General features: G+C 42.9%; 1 protein-coding gene across 4 annotated transcripts in view; it reads left to right on the top strand.

The window, feature by feature from the left end:
* LOC109908905 (latent-transforming growth factor beta-binding protein 4) overlaps window positions 1-23,718 on the top strand; it is a 72,619-nt gene that overhangs the window by 6,802 nt on the left and 42,099 nt on the right. For all 4 annotated transcript variants that reach the window (XM_031796066.1, XM_020507689.2, XM_031796065.1 and 1 more), the window contains exons 3-5: window positions 409-778; window positions 11,989-12,203; window positions 16,550-16,762. In XM_031796066.1, coding sequence (XP_031651926.1) covers window positions 409-778; window positions 11,989-12,203; window positions 16,550-16,762 — 798 coding nt within the window. The remainder of the gene's footprint in view (window positions 1-408; window positions 779-11,988; window positions 12,204-16,549; window positions 16,763-23,718) is intronic.

The raw sequence follows: 23,718 nt of genomic DNA, 5'->3' as shown, positions 1-23,718 counted from the left end.
CTCCAGGGGGTTCGGCCCTGGCACAATGACGCCCAGCCAGGGATGATGGGAGAAATCAAGAGCTAGGGGCCAGGGTTGGGGGCCTGGAGGAGCACAGAGCCCATAAACTTTGCATCGTGTATGCATGAATGCCCCCTCCCTGTATCCAGGACCATGGCTCTCCCTCCTCTCCCCTTTTCATTTCTTAGTTCAGGGGAGTGAAATCTTGACATTCACCATTGGCTGTTTTCCTTGTTAAGTTACAATGCACATTAAGCTGTTTGTCCTACTGAGTTTTTATTGAGATTGTGCTGAGGTTGTGCTGGTCAAACCAGTTATCCTCTTACGCTTGAGTTTCTGTTCTCTCAACCACAGTCCACTATTCTGGTTTAATGAACATTCTCCTCCTCTCTCTCCCCTCACTTGAAGCAAGGTGCCTTCCGCGCTGCCACAACGGAGCCGTGTGCAGACAGCCCAACATCTGTGAATGCAGAACGGGCTTCTACGGGGCCCGCTGTGAGTTTGCAAGCGTGACCTATGGCCTCGTAGGCCTTCCCTGGGCCTTACTGCGCCCCACCAGCCCCATGGTCAGCACCACCACCTCAGGACTAAGCATCACCCTCTCACCTACCACTAGCCTCTCACCAACCATCACCCTCCCACCAACCACCGTCATCCCCACCACCACCACCCCAGTTTCCGCAGAGACCACAGCTGCATGGAGGACAGCGGGGACACCAGCCAGCACCACCAACCCAGAGACCAAGAAATATTACGCTGTGCGCTGGCAACCTCTTACGTGAGTTTCTGACTTCTCTTTACTGTGCACTGCCTTGATTTACTGCATCACCAGCTTGTGCCATTTAGTCCCTTCTCTACTCCTCCATTTCCTCCTCCTCTCAGTTTGCTGGCTTTGAAGTGCCAGTCTCCAGTCAAAGGCTTGGGTTAGTCCAGCATGTGGGCCACAGGTGCAGTGTGTCTGTGGCGCTTAGTGTGGTCCACCTGATGCAGCGCAGGTGTTAGAATCAGGGCACCTTTCCTATTTTTTTATTTAAACTTTATTTAACCAGGTAGGCAAGTTGAGAACAAGTTCTCATTTACAATTGCGACCTGGCCAAGATAAAGCAAAGCAGTTCGACACATACAACAACACAGAGTAAAACAAACATACAGTCAATAATACAGTAGAAAAATAAGTCTATATACAATGTGAGCAAATGAGGTGAGATAAGGGAGGTAAAGGCAAAAAAAGGCCATGGTGGCGAAGTAAATACAATATAGCAAGTAAAACACTGGAATGGTAGATTTGCAGTGGAATAATGTGCAAGGTAGAGATAGAAATAATGGGGTGCAAAGGAGCAAAATAAATAAATAAATACAGTAGGGGGAGAGGTAGTTGTTTGGGCAAAATTATAGATGGGCTATGTCCAGGAGCAGTAATCCGTGAGCTGCTCTGACAGCTGGTGCTTAAAGCTAGTGAGGGAGATAAGTGTTTCCAGTTTCAGAGATTTTTGTAGTTCGTTCCAGTCATTGGCAGCAGAGAACTAGAAGGAGAGGCGGTTTTGGGGGTGACCAGAGAGATACTGTATACCTGCTGGAGCGCATGCTACAGGTGGGTGCTGCTATGGTGACCAGCGAGCTGAGATAATGGGGGACTTTACCTAGCAGGGTCTTGTAGATGACCTGGAGCCAGTGGGTTTGGTGACGAGTATGAAGCGAGGGCCAGCCAACGAGAGCGTACACGTCGCAATGGTGGGTAGTATGTGGGGCTTTGGTGACAAAACGGATGGCACTGTGATAGACTGCATCCAATTTATTGAGTAGGGTATTTTGGAGGCTATTTTGTAAATGACATCGCCGAAGTCGAGGATCGGTAGGATGGTCAGTTTTACGAGGGTATGTTTGGCAGCATGAGTGAAGGATGCTTCTTTTGCGAAATAGAAAGCCAATTAATTTAACTTTGGATTGGAGATGTTTGATGTGAGTCTGGAAGGAGAGTTTACAGTCTAACCAGACACCTATGTATTTGTAGTTGTCCACGTATTCACAGAACCGTCCAGAGTAGTGACGTTGGACGGGTGGGCAGGTGCACGCAGCGATCGGTTGAAGAGTGGCACCTTTCCAAATGATTGAGAGGGTTGGCTCAGTGCCAGCTCAGGGGTTTATATAGAGTACAGTTAAGCAATAAGGCACGAGGGGGTGTGGTATATGGCCAATATACCACGGATAAGGGCTGTTCTTACTCTCGACACATCGGAGTGCCTGGATACAGCCTAAGCTGTGGTATATTGACCATATACCACAAATCCCTGAGGTGCTTTATTGCTATTATAAACTGGTTACTAAAGTAATTAGAGAAGTAAAAATAAATGTCATAGCCATTGTATACGGTCTCATATACCACGGCTGTCAGCCAATCAGCATTCAGGGCTGGAACCACCCAGTTTATAATATGAAATATAAGTTGAGAAAAATATGAAGACTTATCGTTTTGTGCTGTCGACCAGATCACATTTTATTCATCATAAATATTTATTTTGGCAGCTAATTGAAACTTTAGTTAACAAATAAAAAGCCCACACTTAATCCAGTGGTGACAATATTTTGTAGCCTCAACTGATAGAAAGGTAACCCTTAAGTTTGCCGAATGGGAAAGCAGCCTTCCATTACAATTAACAGATGTAGTTACCCATGATAGTCAGCAGGTGGAACTGTTCTCCAAATAAAATCTACTGTAAATCATAGTGGAACTAAAACTGTACTGCAAATGGAGCAGCTGTGTGTGTGTGTGTGTGTGTGTGTGTGTGTGTGTGTGTGTGTGTGTGTGTGTGTGTGTGTGTGTGTGTGTGTGTGTGTGTGTGTGTGTGTGTGTGTGTGTGTGTGTGTGTGTGTGTGTGTGTTCTTGTTCATAGTAAAGAGATTGGTTTCTACAACTGGTCCTAGTATTTTATTTTCAGAACCGTTAATTATGCAGACAAAGGTCAAAATGAGTGATGGAAAGACACCAAACAGCCCTTGAAGGCATATAGTAGGATTGCCTGTGAAAGAAATACATCTTTATGCTCTGAAATGAAAAATAAAGCTTTTAGTCTCCATAAGTCTTTTGCCAAAATTAGAAAGTCATTGGTGGATGACTGCTGTTGGAAACTTTAATGTTCGTCATTCATATAATAGTTCAGGGGTTCTTCAACTTTTTCAGCCTGGGACCCAAATGAAAAAAATCTGTGTTTTCCTGGGACCCATGCTCATGAAAACATGCCACCTTTTTTTTTAGTGGCCCCTCTTGCCAGCATTTTGCGATGGGAAGTAGAGACAATATTGCAGTTTGAAAGCAAGTTCCATGAAATTCTACAGATTTTTCCATGGGGCAGAAAGAAATCTTTGCATATTTAATGCTAATTTCCTGCAATTCAAATTGTACACATTTATGCCATGTTAATATGATATGAGTGAAAGTGACTAACAAAATCTATGGCTAGACTAACTTAACATAACAAATAAACATTGTTAGCTTACAACGCTAATTGGAGTGACTGTCTGTGCCTGGCACAACCAAATGTCCGAAATTACACCTTGTGTATTCTAATATTCGAACTCTCAAAAGTTATTTACACTGACGTGTCACGACCCACTTTGGGTTCATGTGCCTCGTCAGAGTCGTCTTGTAGCATTGTTGAAGTTGGTTAAAAAGACATCAATTCCCATGTCATTTAATGTATACAATACTTCAATTTTTGTTATTTCACGTGTACACCATATTGCCTTGTGTAGTGATTCAATTACTGCACTGAGGCCAGTCACTTGAAGTCAGGTTTTTATATATTTGAAGAGCATTGTCCAGCTGTGTACAGGCTCCAGTACCAGTCAAACGTTTGGACACACCTACTCATTCCAGGGTTTTTCTTGATTTTTACTATTTTCTACATTGTAGAATAATAGTGAAGACATCAAAACTATGAAATAACACATATGTAATCATGTAGTGTTAAACAAATCAAAATATATGTTATGTTTGAGATTCTTCAAAAGGAGCCACCCTTTGCCTTGATGACAACTTTGCACACGCTTGGCATTCTCTCAACCAGCTGTTTTCCAACAGTCTTGAAGGAGTTCCCACAAATGCAGAGCATTTGTTGGCTGCTTTTCCTTCACTCTGCGGTCCAACTCATCCCAAACCATCTCAATTTGGTTGAGGTCAGGGGATTGTGGATGCCAGGTCATCTGATGCAGCACTCCATCACTCTCCTTGGTCAAATAGCCCTTACACAACCTGGAGGTGTGTTTTGGGTCATTGTCCTGTTGAAAATAATTGATTGTCCCACTAAGCGCAAACCAGATCGCTTCTGTCTGTGTGGCATATCGCTGCAGAATTTTGTGGTAGCCATGCTGGTTTAGTGTGCCTTGATTTCTAAATAAATCACTGACAGTGTCACCAGAAAAGCACCGTCATACCACCTACCCCATGCTTCACATTGGGAACCACACATGCAGAGATCATCCGTTCACCTACTCTGCATCTCACAAAGACACTGCGATTGGAACCAAAAATCTCAAATTTGGACTCAGACTAAGCACAGATTTCCACCAGTCTAATGTCCATTGATCGTGTTTCTTGGCCCTCTTATTATTGGTGTCATTTACTAGTGGTTTCTTTGCAGAAATTCAACCATGAAGGCCTGATTCACACAACCTCCTCTGAACAGTTGATGTTGAGATGTGTCTGTTACTTGAACTCTGAAGCATTTATTTGGGCTGCGGTCTGAGGTGCAGTTAACTCTAATTGAACTTATCCTCTGCAGCAGAGGTAACTCTGGGTCTTCCTTTCCTGTGGTGGCCCTCATGAAAACCAGTTTCATCATAGCGCTTGATGGCTTTTGCGACTGCACGTGAAGAAACTTTAAAAGTTCTTGAAATGTTCCCGCATTGACTGACCTTCATGTCTTAAAGCAATGATGGACTGTCGTTTCTCTTTGCTTATTTGAGCTGTTCTTGCCCTAATATGGACTTGATCTTTTACCACCCCTACCTTATCACAACACAACACTGGTTGCCTCAAATGCATTAAGAAGGAAAGAAATTCCACAAATTAACTTTTAACAAGGAACACCTGTTAATTGAAATGCATTCCAGGTGACTACCTCATGAAGCTGGTTGAGAGAATGCCAAGAGCGTGCGAAAGTTGGCATCAAGTCAAAGGGTGGCTACTTTGAAGAATCTCAAATATAAAAAACATTTTGATTTGTTTCACACTTTTTTGCTTACTAAATGTTTCCATATGTTATTTCATAGTTTTAATGTATTCCCTATCATTATACAATGTAGAAAATAGTAAAAATAAACTAAATCACTTGAATGAGTAGGTGTGTCCAAACTTTTGACTGGTACTGTATGTCTCCAATTAGGACTAATGAGGAAAACAGAGTTTCCCTTTACAACCCCCAGCATCCACTGCTACTCATTCACAAAAGCAGCAAAAACACTGTCTGCAAAATAGATATCCACTGGCCTGAGGCCTCCAACTGTGGGAATTTGGACCGAATTACCATAATCGTTTCTGATGATGTGTATAGTGAAATTGTATTGTTTCAGTGGCGACCTCAACATTGTTTTTTTTATACCAAGGCTATTGACATTTACAACATAACAAATGTCTTCTTGATTACTACTTGATTTCGTGTCTTGTATTGTCGTGGCAAACCAACTTGCTGTTGCAGCCAAAGGTAGAGCATCACCACCCTATGTCACATGCATCACTACAAACAAAGCAATCTTTCAAAGGATTTAAGGGAGCTTTCTTTGATTTGAGCTTTGTGTTTGTGTCTGTGTACAATGAAATCATGTCTTCTTCAGATTAAAAAACACACCGTAGAGAAGTTAAACCCAGGAGTGATTTAATGCATCTTGGAAAGGATGGAGCGTCTTCTCTCGTCTTTGGCTCTGCTTCTCGTCTCATTCCGAGTTCACATTTCACTAACCCAGCTTCCTCATCCATGTAAACAGTTTGATCTCTGCAGGCCTCGACACCACAGTATGTTGGATTTAAATTAATCACACCTCTATGGTTGTGTCCCAAATGGCACCATATTCCACATGTAGTGCACTACTTTTGACGCCCCCTGGTAAACAGTAGTGCACTACATAGGGAATAGGGTGACGTTTGGGACACAACCTATGTGGGGCATTAATCCACTGCTTTGAGTCAAACCATGGAATGGGAGCATGTTTGTGTTTACTGTGAACCAATGCCAAAGCTGTCTGATGTACAGTATGTATTAGAGGTAGACCGATTATGATTTTTCAACGCCGATACCGATTATTGGATGACCAAAAAAAGCCGATACCGATTAATCGGACAGTGTAGCCTAGTGGTTAGAGCGTTGGACTAGTAACCGAAAGGTTGCAAGTTCAAACCCTCGAGCTGACAAGGTACAAATCTGTCGTTCTGCCCCTGAACTGGCAGTTAACCCACTGTTCCTAGGCTGTCATTGTAAATAAGAATTTGTTCTTAACTGACTTGCCTAGTAAAATAAAGGTTAAAAAAAAAAATAATAATAATTACAACAATACTGAATGAACACTTATTTTAACCTAATATAATGCATCAATAAAAATCCATTTAGCCTCAAATAAATGATGAAACATGTTCAATTTGGTTTAAATAATGCAAAAACAAAGTGTTGGAGAAGTAAAAGTGCAATATGTGCCATGTAAAAAAGCTAACGTTTGAGTTCCTTGCTCAGAACATGAGAACATATGAAAGTTGGTGGTTCCTTTTAACATGAGACTTCAAATTTCCAAGGTAAGAGGTTTTAGGTTGTAGTTAATATAGTATTTATAGGACTATTTCTCTCTATACCATTTGTATTTCATATACCTTTGACTATTGGATGTTCTTATAGGCACTATAGTATTGCCAGTGTAACAGTATAGCTTCCGTCCCTCTCCTCGCTCCTACCTGGGCTCGAACCAGGAACACATCGACAACAGCCACACTCGAAGCAGCGTTACCCAATGCTCCTAAAAAGCCGCGACCCTTGCAGAGCAAGGGGAATAACTACTCCAAGTCTCAGAGCGAGTGACGTTTGAAACGCTATAGCGCACACCCAGCTAACTAGCTAGCCATTTCACATCGGTTACACCAGCCATTAGGCTGATAGGCTTGAAGTCATAAACAGCGCTGTACTTGCGAAGAGCTGTTTGCTGTTTGAATGAATGCTTACGAGCCTGCTGCTGCCTACCATCGCTCAGTCAGACTGCTCTATCAAATCATAGACTTAATTATAACATAATAACACACAGAAATATGAGCCTTTGGTCATTAATATGGTCGAATCCGGAATAATTTCAAAAAAACAAAACATTTATTCAGTGAAATACGTAACCGTTCAGTATTTTATCTAACGGGTGGCATCCCTAAGTCTAAATATTCTTGTTACATTGCACAACCTTATGTCATCGTTCCTAGGCCGTCATTGAAAATAAGAATGTGTTCTTAACTGACTTGCCTAGGAAAATAAAGGTATAAAAAATCAAATCGACAAATTTGGCTCCCAAAAATACAGATTTCCGATTGTTATGAAAACATGAAATCGGCCCTAATTAATCAGTCATTCCGATTAATCGGTCGACCTCTACTATGTATGCATTACTATGGCCATTCTATAGGATTACAGGCAATCTGCTAGACTGTGGTGCTGTAGGTCAGATTGATGGAATAGGTTCAACCACTGACCATCCATCTCTGCTGTTTTCTGTCCAGTCTAAGTGAAATGCCTCAGACCACCAGGCCGGCTCCCTGTCATCACACACACACACACACACACACACACACACACACACACACACACACACACACACACACACACACACACACACACACACACACACACACACACACACACACACACACACACACACACACACACACACACACACGTATGGGTTTAGTCTGGTTCTGAGACAGTTAGACATAAGCTCTATTTGTTCTTAGTGTATGACCCCAGTGCCTCTTCATAGTTTGACTTTTCCTTATCTCTATTCTCTTGGCTTTTAATCATTCTGCCCAGCAACAACACCCAGGGATCAGGATATTAGATAGAATTTTAGCGACTTGTAAAAATAGTTTCGATATTGTTTTTAGGTAAAACTAATTCCCTGTCCAAAGCTTTTAAACCTCTTTTGGTAGCAAGTTGCTCCTGCTTGGTTTCAAGTTACTCGGAGTTGATTTAGGCAACCTTTTTGGAACACGGTAAAAGGGGTCCTATTCCAACTATTCTCATTGTTTTGCGTTCAACGATGCTAATGCTAAACTGTAACTAAGTAAATATCTTGGGTTACGGATTCACTAGATCCATGGTACTCAACAGGTATCCATAAGAAAGTAAATGTAGTATGTAATGTAGGTAAATACTCCTAACACACCCATGCAGTTCTGTACTAGTGGCCCGGCCACAGGTAGACTCTGTAAGATCACTCTGTCTGCAGGCACAGTGCACTCAGAATTCCACAGAATGACATAGGCATCTGAAACGAGGCAGAACCGCTGTCTGTCTGAAAAAAACAGTGCTGTAATCTGGGAACGGCATCGCACGGACTGAAGTCTGCCTACACAGAGTGGGCTATGACACGTCGGAGCGTTTTCAACTAGGCAAAACGGAGCTGTATGTGTGAAAGCAGTGCGGTAATCTAGGAGTGCCATCTTGCAGTGTTGACCTGGTTGCAGTGCACTGACTTCAGCCGGGGAAGGAAGAGGGTCGATCCTAGATAAACAGCATAGATAAACAGCATACACACAATAGACTATTGAAATGCCAGCACATTGCAGCCTGACTTCCACCTCATGGATTAGTGACACACTAAATGTCAACATGCTTTTCACCCCATTGTTGATCTATGTGTTGAGAGATTAGACTTTACAAAAAAATCTTTCAACATAATTGAACCACATCCTATCTAGATGTAAAGCTCATTCCTAGAGGTTTTCCACAGTGGTGACACGCAGTTTTAAATACCAAAACCAACTCTGAACCAACTGTATTAATTTGAGCACAGGTCAAAACACACATGAAACATTCATGGACATTTAGCTAGCTTGCTGTTGTTAAGTAAACAGTGATCGCATTAAAACATAGGGATTTTGGCAGTCCTTATGAAGGACTATGGGAGGTTCATGTACAGTACTGTCTTGGTATGGTGGAGCCTGTAACAGACTGAGGTCTGTCATTCCAATGCTGATTTCTCAAGCTTGAATGAACTGGCCTCCCATTTGTTTGATTTTGCATTCGCCACACTCCTCACTGTAATGAAGAACACTGGCTTTATCCCTACTCCCACTATGTACCTCCACTGAATCTGTTTGATGTTGGATGTTTGTTTCAAGGTCTGTCCCCCCCCCCCCCCCCCCCCACAAGTTATTGTCAGTCAAGTGCAGGTCAGGACTACATGTTCAGCTGGGGAATATCAAAATGATGCTATCACCAAAACATATCCAACTTCGAGGTTCAAGTGTCTCTCAACTACTGAGAGATTCATACATGGCTAACCAAACCAGCTCCGTGCTTGCGCCATAGTGTGCATGTTGATTTTGTTTATGTCTACCAGATGCGTTCATGACACGCAGTTTTAAATACCAAAACCAACTCTGAACCAACTATATTAATTTGAGCACAGGTCAAAACACACACGAAACATTCATGGACATTTAGCTAGCTTGCTGTTGCTAGCTAATTTATCCTGGGAGATTAACATTGGGTTGTTATTTTACCTGAAATGCCTATGGTCCTTTGTAGAATTCGAACCCATTTTTAGTCACACAAAATCACGTGTCCTCAACTCCGACAATTAATCTACAGATAAAAGGGGAAACATGGTTCGTTTTTAGGTCGTTTTCTTTGATTCATCTTTCCTCATTTATTCTTCTTGTGTGAATTTGATATGGTGTTTGGTAACCAACTTTAAGGTGCATTACCGCCACCCTGGAGTGTGGACCTCGTTCATCTTACAATCACCCACGTGCAGTTTGGATGACATGGTTGAATAACATGTATGTGTAAACTATTCCTTAGATGTTTTTCAATACATTTTAATATTTGTAGCTACTTTTTAAGTAAATACCTGCAGTCAACTTGTGCAATATGTTAGGAGATGAAGCAGATCGCATTCTTCATTTCACCTGTCACATTATTTTACAATTGAGGCTTAGTGAAGTTCCCCAGATCAGTTGAGATAGGTGTGTATTTGGTTTAACTTGCTAGTTAGCTAAGTAAGTGGCTAAATTAGTATGGAGACAGGGGATGAAATAGTGTTAGCTTTCTGCCGTGTTTGAGAAGTCAAAGCACTTTGTCGGAGTTATCGGTATAACTGCCACTGCTATATTGATTTCCTTGAGGGTTTTTTCTCTCCTTCTTGGCCCCTCAGTCTGCTCCTCCCCCTATTCTCTGAGCAGAGCAGGCCGGTAGATCATTGCCCTAGCGACTCCAGACTCCACACAGACACAGCTTGTACACATGCTGCTCCAGAGCAAGTGTTGTTCCTTCAAACAAGCATGCGTCAAAACTTTGTTCATTTGCACAATGTCTCTCTTTCACATTTGCTTCAAAATGTCCAAACTCAACAAAACATGACATTTGGTAGCTACTACCTATGTATGTACAACTTTATGAGCTGGATTTCCTGTCTTTGCAATTCGTTTATTTTCATGGATATTTAGCTAGCAGCCTCTATGGAAATTCACTATTACCTGTGCTAATTTTGTTAGCATTCTGGTAATAGACACATTTTGTGCTTTTAGTGCCCCCTTGTGTACTAAACTGCAAATACCGTAAATCCCGGGATGTGAGAAGGACGGTATGACGATATAAACATCTAGATACAGCCCAACACTAGTAGAGAGTGAGCCAAATATATCATTTTTAATAATGACTCATTTGATATAGTGCCTCTCTCAAATAACTACCGCCCATGATTGCTCTTCTTTTACACAGGCTTTCCATTACGTAAAACTATCTTTCAAACATCCATCTCCTGCTTTAGTGCAGTAAAACACTATTTAAGGTGAATGTTTAAGGTGAATGTTTTTATGTTTGTGTTATAGTCTACAGTACGTCAGACACATTGCTCTCATGGCTCACTTGAGGCCCACTCATCCAGTGTGAAAAATATGAAGTCAGAGCAGACTTTTGGGGTGTGTTAGAAAAACAACTGCAGAGAAATACAAATAAAAACATCTAGGTTGCTGGCTTACAAGGCGTACTAAAATGGTATTACTGTATGATTGAGTGGAAATAAGGTGGGTGTGTGTACTCTATTGAGAGTGCCGCAGGTACACTCGAATGCACTGTAAATACATGCGAGAAGGTTTACTTGGGCAATATCAAACAAGTAATCCAGACCCTGCTTACAACATTGGCTAAGCTCCTGCCCCTTTTTTTCCATGTTTTATCCATTTGCCATGGAAACCGTGAATTGCCAAACAACCCTGGGCCAAGAAGACCTTAGGGCTTGAGAAAGACATGGAGTCTGGCCGATAAGTCCCCGGCCTAGTCAGTGTGTCTGCCCCAACAAGCTGATAAACTGATAACTGTGTATAAAAAAAACATGGATGAACATGTCATGGGTTTTCTTTCATTTCTTGGCAGATGCTGTAGGAGAGTTGGTGCTGATCAAATAAGTCTCTAATTGAATTAACTAGCTGTAGTTGCTTGCATAATACACTACAATAGTGTATCTGTACCCCCATGTAAACAATACAGTGAGTAAATCTTTAGGCCAGGGAGTTTATCTAGCTGCCAATCTAGTGTTCTAAATTGCTGTCAGTAGTAACAGACGCACAGCAATGAGTTATACTATACACACTCTTAGTTACCGTACTTGTTGACATTCTGTCTGTAGTCACCCCTGTCCAAACTGAAGGAGGCCCAGTCTGTTGACTGTCTGTATTCGCCCCTGTCCAAACTGAAGGAGGCCCAGTCTGTTGAGTGTCTGTTGACTGTGTGTTGTGTCTCCGTTCAGTCTGCAGGAGGCCCAGTTACTGCTACTAAAGAAGGCATTGGCCCGTGGCGGTCGAGGCGACAAGATGACCACCATCCTGATGAAACACATCGAGAAAGAGAGGAAGAAGCTCCAATCAGCCTCACAGTCAGACCTACAGGACACCCAGACCACAAGTGTCAAGAGCTTCCACACCCAGAAGGGCCAGTACACTGTCCACGCGGGCCCACCTGCAGGTGAGTACAGACAGGCCCTTCACTTAGACACCCAGCCTCTCTTACTTTGACTACACTATGTGCTGAAAGCATAGGTTGTTGTGATGAGTAATATTATACTTACTTATTATACTATCATATTGTGTTAGGTTCTTGCTTGTTGTGATTAACAGGTTGTTGATGTTGAATGCCTTGCTCCCAATGGACTGGTGGTGACAAAGTATTGTGTTTAGAATGGATATCGTGTGGGTACATCCATGAACATAGCATGGAATTTGCCACGAAAAACTTTCCACATCAAAAATAAAACACCCTGACTTTATTTGAATGATTTAAACCATGTCCTAGTTGTTTACACTTTAGGAATAAGATAAGGTTATCGGTCAGACCGGTACGTACCCTCAAAACCCATTGTGACCAATTCCTGACATTGTTTTTCTTGGCCAACTGGCATAGGTACAGTAATGGCCCAGATGATGGACAATGTTTAACTAATGGGAACCCCCAAATCTCCTGCCAAAATGACCTCATGGCATGTGGAAACCAATCTAATCGAAAGGGTTAAACTGGCATATTTTTTACGAGGGTGGACATACTCTCCCACAATGAGATTCCAGTCCCTTTAGCTCAGATTTTAACTCCATAGTAGCAGAATCTAATAGGAGTAAATGACCTGTTTGCAACTGGCATTAGTTGGCCTGCCATAATATGGCAAACCATATTTTAGTTTATGTACTGTATGTATTGCAAGTTCTTTGGTGTGGTATTCATTTTTAGCTGCGACACATAGCTCTGACAACTTTACACTACTGACTTGTAGGGTAGTGTAATGGTTAGGCCTATCACTCAGCGCTATTCAAGACATGACATCATAGCAAAATAGCACATTAGTTGCACTTACCCAACCAAACAAGAGCACTATATTTCTCTCAGCAACCTGGTTTGCCTAACAGTGTAAGGCCCATTCTAAGTATTGTACAGCTGTATCTACATACCACTGCTGTGCCCTACTCTCTTTTAATATCCAAATGGTGAAAGTCACTCGAACAGAGCATGTTGTTTCGCATGGAGAGAGAGTATGACTCTATAATGCTTGATTTTCCCCTCAAAACCCAATTTAAATATCTGCTATAAAGCTTTAATCCAAGTTTCCAAATCAGAGAGGTCAGAGATTTTTTTCCTAGAAGTGAGAAAGTGCTCAACATTTTCAAGGCAATCTGTCAACATTCCACAAGGGCTGATGGTCCTAGTTTTTTGTGTCCCCTGGCCTCTTTAAATACGCAAGTGCTTGGATGTTTTTTTCTTCCTGCAAATGTGTGTGTAAGAGGTCCTTCTCTAAATTCCTCCATCGGTTTAATCGTCCCGGGAGTCAGAGAGGGCTTCTCCTCTTTTGAGTGGCAAGCAGGAGCATTGTAGATGAACAGTTGCTGTGTATGAATAAAGTCTTTGTTAACACAAGATAAATACTTCATTTTCCCTCCCTTTGCAATCCCCTATGGGCTAAGATTTGACAGGGCCATTGACCACTGAAGTGATCATTATACTGTCATTTCCGTTTTCACACCTGTCAATCACACTTGGTAATCTCAGTCAAGAAATGTAATTTTAAAACCAACAAAGAGTTAGCACACCCCGTTTAAGGGTCATAAACCAAAGTCTGCTATGTAATGTGGGGAGTTATTTCCAATCGTTCAATCTCTTCATAATGTTGATCTGCTGATTTGCCTTTGACAAGGCTGGAGAAAAACCCTGCGAACATAAAGGCCATCATGCAGATGTATACACACTCATCCTCCATGAAGATAAACAACACACACACACAGTTCCATTCTTGGTCCTTTACAGAGCCACTAGACTGATTGATAGTATTTTGGTAGCTGTTGCTTCCATGTGTGAAGGGGCAATCTGTTGTACATGGAGCAGAGCTTCCTGTTTGTAATTGGAATAATACTCCTATCTGGGGAACATGTGGTTGTGTGTGTGAGGAGGACTGGTCTGGACAACTGGCAGAGGAATTGAGTGCACTGAGACAGAGACCCAGGCTGCACTAAATGTCCTGCACCTGCAGGACCTAAACATAAAGGACTTGCTTCCTCCAAGGTGAAACTTCACGTTCGGATTCATATGATTTACTGGCTAACTAACAGCAATTTACCATAGCTAATAATCCCCAACCTTGGAGCATTTATATGGCAGTATTTGAAAGGTTATAAGTGAATGCTAATTGGACTACAGTTTTTACATTGACTAATATCCCTCATAAAACACTTAAAAAGGAGGCAAAATAACCTGAACTGTGACCTCTTTGACCCATACAAGAAAACATTGTGAACAACACCTGTCCTGAGCAGACACAAATACCTCCTCCTCCCCCAGAAAGACAGGAACCCACAGTCCAGACCCAGACGGCTTGTCCCAGCGGTAGCATGGTCATTTACTGTGTGTCCTAGCCTACGCCAAGGCCCTCCCCTCTCTCTCTCTTTCTGGCAGTGTATCCCAACTCCCAGCCTCCCAGTCCCATAATGACTCACTTCTCTGGGCCAGGCCAGGTTGAGCTACAGGTGCGGGTCAGACGAGCGGTGCAGTGCCAAAGGGCTGTTACACAAACAGAGGGGGCAGGGAGACTGCCTCCTCAGGTGGTTCAGACACTCCATATAAGGGATGACCACTGAGCAAAGTACCAGTGTACCTGTAGTTTCAGAACCCAGGAGGAGCTGTTACAGAACCTAGCTTTCTCTAAGTCCTAGCTTGGTCTGTTCCCATGACCTGTATTAGGTCATTCTCCCTAATTTGTTGATGACCCATAAGCTTCAAGTAAAACATCATTCTCTCAGCACTTAACCTCACCTAGCCTTTGATGTGGTCTAGGGCCTTGGAGAAGTTGGCTAGCGTGTGCCTCGCTTCGCTGTCCTCCCATTCCTGTCTTCTAGGTTTTATACTGGTGAAACTGGAGATATTGCTGTTATGGGGCACCTGTGTTTGAGCCCAGTCCAACGCAGCTGTTTGTCTTCCAAACTGGACAAGGCATTTCTGCTCAGCTTTGCTTAGGGATTCATTATTAGTGAATATAAAGAACAAGTCATGTTTGTAAAGCTAACGACCATACAGTTTTAGCTCATAACTTTAGCATTACAATGAATCTCTTTGTAAATTGTTTTTCTATATTTTCCATTCTTTACCATTCCTCTCTGAGCAAAATAATTGAGGTGTTTCCATCAACCTCCTTTTTTCCGAACCGGGTTGGGATGTTTCTGGGGGTTTATATCCTTGAATGACCATAAAATGATTTTTTTTAAAGATTTGACTCCTATAGTTTTCTCATGTGATGTTTCAGTTTAGTGAAAGTGATGTGATTTCACCCTAGTGGGCCTACAGGTCCAAGTAAGACTGATGTGAGCCAGTGCAACGTGGATGCAGCTCGTTTCTTTCCCCTGTTGCTCAGGAATGAGCTGGCTCGGTAAGGCAACAGGTTTAATGCACATTGTGTATGTCACGGAAGAGCCTGTGGGGCTTGTGAAATGACATCTCTAAAAATGCGTAGTGAAAGGAAAATACCCCCCCCCCCCTTTCCCGCTCCCTTATGAGCAGAACGAGAGAGAGAAAGATGACTTCACCACCACAGTTTACAACGCCAGCGAGGACCTGAAACTCAAACCTTGCATCACCCACCCAACTCCCTCCTTGTGGTCTCTTCCTCAGATGACAAAATGGTCCATGTTATGAAACTAGAGGGGGGAGGGGGGAGTACAAGGAAAAGGGGGGGGGGACAAAATAGATTACAGTTACAGCATAATGGCAGGGTACAGAGAGAGGGTCAGGGGCCGCAGTGAAGAGTTCCCAGTACAGGGGGATGGATTGGATCCCTTATAAACATTGTGTTTGGAGGCTCGCCCAGAGCATTCTCGCTATACTGCTTCCAATTAAGTGGACAGGCACTCTCTCTTAAGATTTTTTTTTTTTTATGTAGCACTCACACACACGGGTGCTTCCCTCCTCAAAGTTCATAATTTCTTTGGTTGGTGTGTTTAGGGAAAAAAGAAGGGAAGCGTTGGGTCTGTTTTTCTTTTCTTTTTTCTCCTCTCTTCCTTCCCCTCCTCGTCCTGCGCTAGTTGCGAGAGAGTGAGAGAGAGAGAGAGAGAGAGAGAGAGTGTGTGATTGAAAGAAGCGTAAGAGTAAGCGTGGAATTCCCAGGTCTTCCCCTCACATCTCTTCCTGCCGTGCACGGCAGATCTTCTCGTGGATCTCTGTGGTGTCTCTTCTCCGTGGGATGCATCGTCAGTAAACAGACGGCACCATGCTCCAGCTCAGACACAGACTCAGGCTCCTACCGCTGCTCTACCTCTGCTTCGTCTTCTTCCCCCTTCCAGCCAGCAACCAGACTGCCGGCCACCGAGGAGGAACGGCAGCAGGGGCAGGAAGGAGAGGAGCTGAGCGCATCAAGGTGCTCTTCACCCCGACCATCTGCAAGGTGCGCTGCACCCAGGGACGCTGCACCAACTTCTGTGAGCAGGGCAATGTGACCACCCTCTACAACAGTGAACAGGGGGGGCGGGCTGCGCTGGGACCGGGCTTCAGAGTCTGTAAGTTATCTCACTTGTTATCTCTGTTTACCATCTCTCTCTGTAAGCATGTAGTATACTGTATTCTCTCCTAGCCATAAGTAGCCAGAGGACTCAACTCGGGCTTCATTTGCCCCACTGAGACCTCCCACTCTCGGGTCCAGACAGAGTGACATTATGGGTAAGCCACTGGGAATGATGAGCTGGAGGTGTGGTTGTAGCATCACTGTGATTTTAGGTCAGTGGTGGAGACAGGTTTGGGAGAATGGTAAGGGCTAGACCTTAAATGTGGACAGGTTGGAGGGATGAGAGAGTAGCCCCTTGGCTCTGCTGGCCTCCTTTACAGGTATTCACACCGTCTTGAGAGGCGACCATTCAGACGTGCACATATTTACCCAGGCTCAGAGCAACTGCGTTGGGGCCATGCTTACATGAGATCCAATTCAAATAGTGTATGCGTGTGCATGTGTGTGTGTGAGAGAGAGAGGGATAGACAAAAACAGAAAGATTGTCTCCCTTCCAGCACCTTGAGGAATGTATGACCAAACATCAAGGTTAATGTACTCTTTGATGGATCCATTCTATATGCCAGGGAATCTCTATCTCCTCTCAGACTGTGTGTGTAATGTGTGATCTTATGACAGTGAATCATTTCTTCTTTGGATGTTCTTTCTGTCTGTTGCCATATTGATAGTTTTCACATGACTGGGAATACAGCTATGCATCTGTTGGTCATAGATACCTTTAAAAAAAAGTAGGGGCTTGGATCAGAAAACCAGTCATTATCTAGTGTGACCACCATTTGCCTCATGCCGCGCATCTCAATTGCATAGAGTTGATCAGGCTGTTGATTCTGGCCTGTGGAATATTGTCCCACTCCTCTTCAATGGCTGTGCGAAGTTGATGGATATTGGCGGGAACTGGAACACGCTGTCATACATGTCGATCCAGAGCATCCCAAAAATGCTCAATGTTGACATGTCTGGTGAGTATGCAGGCCATAGAAGAACTGGGACATTTTCAGCTTCCAGAAATTGTGTACAGATCATTGTGACATGGGGCCGTGCATTGTCATGATGAATGGCACGCGACAATGGGCCTCAGGATCTGGTCACAGTATCTCTGTGCATTCAAATTTCCATCAGTAAAATGCAGTTGTGTTCGTTGTCCGTAGCTTATGCCTGCCCATAGCTGTCCGGGTGGCTCGTCTCAGACGATCCCGCAGGTGAAGAAGCTGGATGTGGAGGTCCTGAGCTAGCTTTTATTGTCCCCAGCACAAGGTGCACCTGTGTAATGATCATGCTGTTTAATCAGCTTCTTGATATGCCACACCTGTCAGGTGGATGGATTATCTTGGCAGAAGAAATGATCACTAACAGGGATGTAAACTAATTTGTGCACTGAATTTGAGAGAAATTAGCATTTTTTGTGTATGGAAAAATTATTAGATCTTATTTCAGCTCATGATACATGGGACCAACAATTTACATGTTGTGTTTATATTTTAGTTAATTCCATGTCTGACTTTCCCTTCAAGTCATTTTTACGGAGGTTATTCAAGTGTGGCTCTAGCGACCCACATTGAGACTCTAGGCTTCCAGAGAAGACATGAGGAGAAAAGTTTGAAATGTAGACCAGCTGGATTCAGCTGATTCTCTGTTTGTTATTCCTGAGTGTCAAGAAGATGCACAAGCCAGGTCTCCTACAGTATATCACTGGTCTCAACATGCAGGTGCACAGAGGAGATATATCATGATGTCTTAAACCACATTTAGGGTTATATTCAGTACAGGGTAGTAAATAAAGTGGTATTTTTACCACTCTCCCCCTTTTCTCTCTCTCTCGCTCTCTCTCTCTCTCTGTCTCTCTCTCTCTCCATCTTTCTTTATCCATCTCTCTCTTCATTTCTCTCTCGCTGTCTTTCTCTCTCGCTCTCTCTCCATCTTTACTTATCCATCTCTCTCTCTTCATTTATCTCTCTCTTAATTTCTCTCTCTCTCTCACCATCTCTCTCTCTCTCTCTCTCTGTCTCTCTCTCTGTCTCTCTCTCTCTCTCTCACCCTTCATTTCTCTCTCTGTCTCTCTCTGTCTCTGTCTCTCTCTCACCATCTCTCTCTTAATTTCTCTCTCTCTTAATTTCTCTCTCTCTCTCTCTCTCTCTCTCTCTGTCTCTCTCTCTGTCTCTCACCATCTCTCTCTGTCTCTGTCTCTCTCTCTCACCATCTCTCTCTCCCTTACACCTGTTATTTCTTCACCCTTCCTCTTGATCTTGTTGCCCAGCTTGTTGAAATCTTGCGGTACTCGTTTCTATAATGCAGTCATTCGCTGTGCGACTTCTTTACACACTCGCTGCCTCCTAGACTGAGACATTAAGGCAGACCGACACAAGACTCCAAATCCGTCCAGGGATTAAGTGGAGATTAGCTGCATTTGTTCAGTAATAAAACTAAACTTCAGTGACCAGACCACGGCTGCCTCGTGTCTGGCTAATCAGAGAGATTGTGTGTTTTTGTCTGTGTTTTGATACACCGGGCCAGAGTGATTGTACTTCCTCATAGTTTCTGAACAAGCCTTAGTTTTATGTTCTGAGCCAGAGTGCCTTGACCCTAGACGGGGGGCTTTTTAGATGTTTGAGAGTTGTGATGAGAGGAGTTAGTTGCATAATGTTTGGAAATGATGGACGGACGCGACTAGGGCCGTTGCATATGAAGCTAATCACAGCCAGGTGTTTCCTCTGCTACCATCATGTCCATCAGCGCTGGCTTGTTACCATCATCACATAATTTATATCCAGGCTCCATAACAAACTCTCTGGTTTATAGGGGGTGGTAAACGAATGCACAAGATGTGTTGCAATGTTTAAGACGACTGCCTTGAAGATGGCTCTTGAATTACCTAGATTACATAATGCGATAAAATGCTGCACCCTAATTATTGCCACTAAGAGCCATCTGTTTAATTGGGTAACAAATCAAATTGTATTGATGTAGACTTTACTGTGAAATGCTTACTTGATATTTATTGGAAAGGATCATCACCTTGCACTTTCCCCACCCTGTGAAGTTAATAATGATTTATTTAATCTGTGGCCTAATAAACTGTTAAAAAGTGTGTGTGTGTGTGTACGTGCGTGTGTGTGTGTGTGTGTGTGTGCGTGTGTGTGTGTGTGTGTGTAACGTCAATATGCATGTGTGTGTGTGTGTGTGTGTGTATGCGTGTGTGTGTGTGTGTGTGTGTGTGTGTGTGTGTGTGTATGCGTGTGTGTGTGTGTGTGTGTATGTGTGTATGTGTGTGTATGCGTGTGTGTGTGTGTGTGTGTGTGTGTGTGTATGTGTGTGTATGCGTGTGTGTGTGTGTGTGTGTGTGTGTGTGTGTGTGTGTGTGTGTGTATGCGTGTGTGTGTGTGTGTGTGTGTATGTGTGTGTGTGTGTGTGTCCGTGTGTGTGTGTGCACCGTCAATATGCATGTGTGTGTGTGTGTGTGTGTATGTGTGTGTATGCGTGTGTGTGTGTGTGTGTGTGTGTGTGTATGCGTGTGTGTGTGTGTGTATGTGTGTGTGTGTGTGTCCGTGTGTGTGTGTGCACCGTCAATATGCATGTGTGTGAGCGTATGTAGGGTGTGGGTAGAATCTAGTGAGTGTGCACAAAATCCAATAAATAATAAAGCGGGTCGGTAACCAGGTTAACCTCCAACCTTTTTATGCGAATAAAGTGCAAGTCCGATAAATAATGTCATGACAGGCCTGATGGAAACATCATTTTTTCGGTAGACTAAAATATCGACTAAACAAAATACACTAGATGGGATCTTTTTGTGTAGGCAAAATGTGTTATGCGAGAAATGCTTGTGGAAATGCTTTTATGTGCATATACTGATATAATAACCATCATTTCGAAGTAAACTCGGGAGTCACACGATGACATATTGTGTGGTCCTCCCACTATGTCGGTAAACCATGCAGTTTATTAAGCTACAGATGAAATCAATTTATTATTAACTTCACAGTGTGGTGAAAGTGCAAGGTGGTGATCCTTTCCAATAAATATCAAGGGTCTTATTCTGGTGACATGATAATAATGCTTGGCTGCCGTTTGACAAATAAAAATGATCTCGCTCTTTTGTTCGTAGTAATTTCAACATGTAGGTTATACGTCTCGAGCACACGTGCCAATTCCAGAGTGGGTACACTCGCTATATAACTCAACATCGTTTGTGAGAAAACCATCAGTGGAGTTGAAAATGCGATGGAAACCCATTTTACTTGTATTTATATTCGGCACATGGGAATTTAACCGCAAAATGGATTTGTATGTGCACTACGTCATCACGTACAGCCTTTGATCTGCAAAAAGTACATTTGATGGAAACATCTCTGCTGGGAATATGTGCATATGCAGATTTGAGAATATTAGCATTAAAATTTGTCGCCAATTGGATGGAAACCTAGCTAATGTAAATAGTCCTGGTAGGCATTTGATTAACTGTTCAGCCGTCTTATGGCTTGGGGGTAGAAACTGTTCAGGAGTGTTTTGGTCCCAGACTTGGTGTGCCGGTACCGCTTGCCATGCGGTAGCAGAGAGAACAGTCTATGACTTGTTTGGCTGGAGGCTTTGCCAATTTCTAGGTCCTTCCTCTGACACCACCTGGTATAGAGGTCCTGGATGGCAGGGAGTTTGGCCCCGGTGATGTACTACACACTACCCTCTGTAGCGCCTTGCGGTCAGATGCCGATCAATTGCCATACCAAGCGGTGATGCAGCCAGTCAAGATGCTCTCAATGGTGCCGCTGTAGTTCTTTTTGAGCATCTGAGGGTCGATGCTATCATGAGAAGTTTTATCCCAATGTTCTAACTGAACTATTTTATAGCTTTGACCAATTCTCAGAGGTTGTAAGGCTCTGGTTAATGAAGAATTAGACAAAGTACCAGTCTGCAATAGATCAACACTTTATTCAGAGAGCGCTCTGCCCCTCAAATGCAGAGCCAGTCTTTTTATACACATACACACACACAATTTCTTATCATAGGCTACTCCCTGCTTAGACAGGCAGTATTTATCCCACTACCCCCATACATAGTTATCTCGTCTCACAGTTGCTCCCTGCTTGCATAGCTACAAAATAATACATTGCCCTAGTTATAATTCTAACCAAGCTACACACATCATCAGATTATATTCTTATGATTCTAACACATTTCACACTGTTATACAGTTTCAGGGTGAAATACTTTAGTCATTATCTTAAACATACAAATTCTTCTATCAGATGCCAAACCTTTTCATCATCCTGAAGGGGAAGAGACATTGTCGTGCCCTCTTCATGACTGTGTTGTTGTGTTTGGGTCATGATAGGTCCTTTGTGAACTTGAAGCTCTCGACCTGCTCTACTACAGCTGTGTCGATGTGACTGGGGGCGCGTTCGGTCCCCCCCACCCATTTGCTGTAGTCCACGATAAACTCTCTTATCTTGCTGATGTTGAGGGAGAGGTTGTTGTCCAAGCACCATCCTGCCAGGCCCTTGACCTCCTCCCTATAGGCTGTCTCATCGTCATTGGTGATCAGTCAGGCCTACCACCATTGTGTCGTCGGCAAACTTAATGATGGTGTTGGGAGTCGTGTGTATTAGAGGTCGACCGATTAATCGGAATCGGAACAATCGGAAATCGGTATTTTTGGGAGCCGATGTGCCGATTTATTTTATTTGATATATTATATTATATAATTCTTTATTTAACTAGGCAAGTCAGTTAAGAACACATTCTTATTTTCAATGACGGCCTAGGAACGGTGGGTTAACTGCCTCGTTCAGGGGCAGAACGACAGATTTTCACCTTGTCAGCTCGGGGGACCAAATCTTGCAGCCTTACAGTTAACTAGTCTCATTGTACTCCACGAGGAGCCTGCCTGTTACGCGAATGCAGTACCCCAAGGTAAGTTGCTAGCTAGCATTAAACTTGTCTTATAAAATAAAAATCAATCATAATCACTAGTTAACTACACATGGTTGATGATATTACTAGATATTTTCTAGCGTGTCCTGCGTTGCATATAATCTGACTGAGCATACAAGCATACAAGTATCTAAGTATCTGACTGAGCGGTGGTAGGCAGAAGCAGGTGCATAAACATTCATTCAAACAACACTTTCGTGCATTTTGCCAGCAGCTATTCGTTGTGCGTCAAGCATTGCGCTGTTTATGACTTCAAGCCTATCAACTCACGAGATGATGCTGATGTTACTTGAAGTGAAATGGCTAGCTTGTTAGAGCGCGCTAAATAGAGTTTCAAACGTCACTCGCTCTGAGCCTTCTAGTAGTTGTTCCCCTTGCTTTGCATGGGTAACGCTGCTTCGAGGGTGGCTGTTGTCGTTGTGTTGCTGGTTCGAGCCCAGGGAGGAGCGAGGAGAGGGACGGAAGCTATACTGTTACACTGGCAATACTAAATTGCATATAAGAACATCCAATAGTCATAGGTTAATGAAATACAAATGGTATAGAGGGAAATAGTCCTATAATTCCTATAATAACTACAACCTAAAAACTTCTTACCTGGGAATATTGAAGAATCATGTTAAAAGGAACCACCAGCTTTCATATGTTCTCATGTTCTGATCAAGGAACTGAAACGTTAGCTTTCTTACATAGCACATATTGCACTTTTATTTTCTTCTCCAACACTTAGTTTTTGCATTATTTAAACCAAATTGAACATGTTTCATTATTTACTTGAGGCTAAATAGATTTTATTGATCTATTATATTAAGTTAAAATAAGTGTTCATTCAGTGTTGTTGTAATTGTCATTATTACAAATACACTGTTAAAAAATCATCCGATTAATCGGTATCGGCTTTTTTGGTCCTCCAATAATCAGTATCGGCGTTGAAAAATCATAATCGGTCGACCTCTAGTGTGTACTGTAGTATTGTTTCTCAATGTAGGCCTATATCTACAGTCAACTTTGAACATTTCATTCATT

Source organism: Oncorhynchus kisutch, linkage group LG18, assembly GCF_002021735.2.
Source record: "Oncorhynchus kisutch isolate 150728-3 linkage group LG18, Okis_V2, whole genome shotgun sequence".
NCBI classification, from domain to species: Eukaryota; Metazoa; Chordata; class Actinopteri; order Salmoniformes; family Salmonidae; genus Oncorhynchus; species Oncorhynchus kisutch.
The sequence above is the reverse complement of the archived record's forward strand: the minus strand, read 5'-3'. Positions and strand labels throughout refer to the sequence as shown.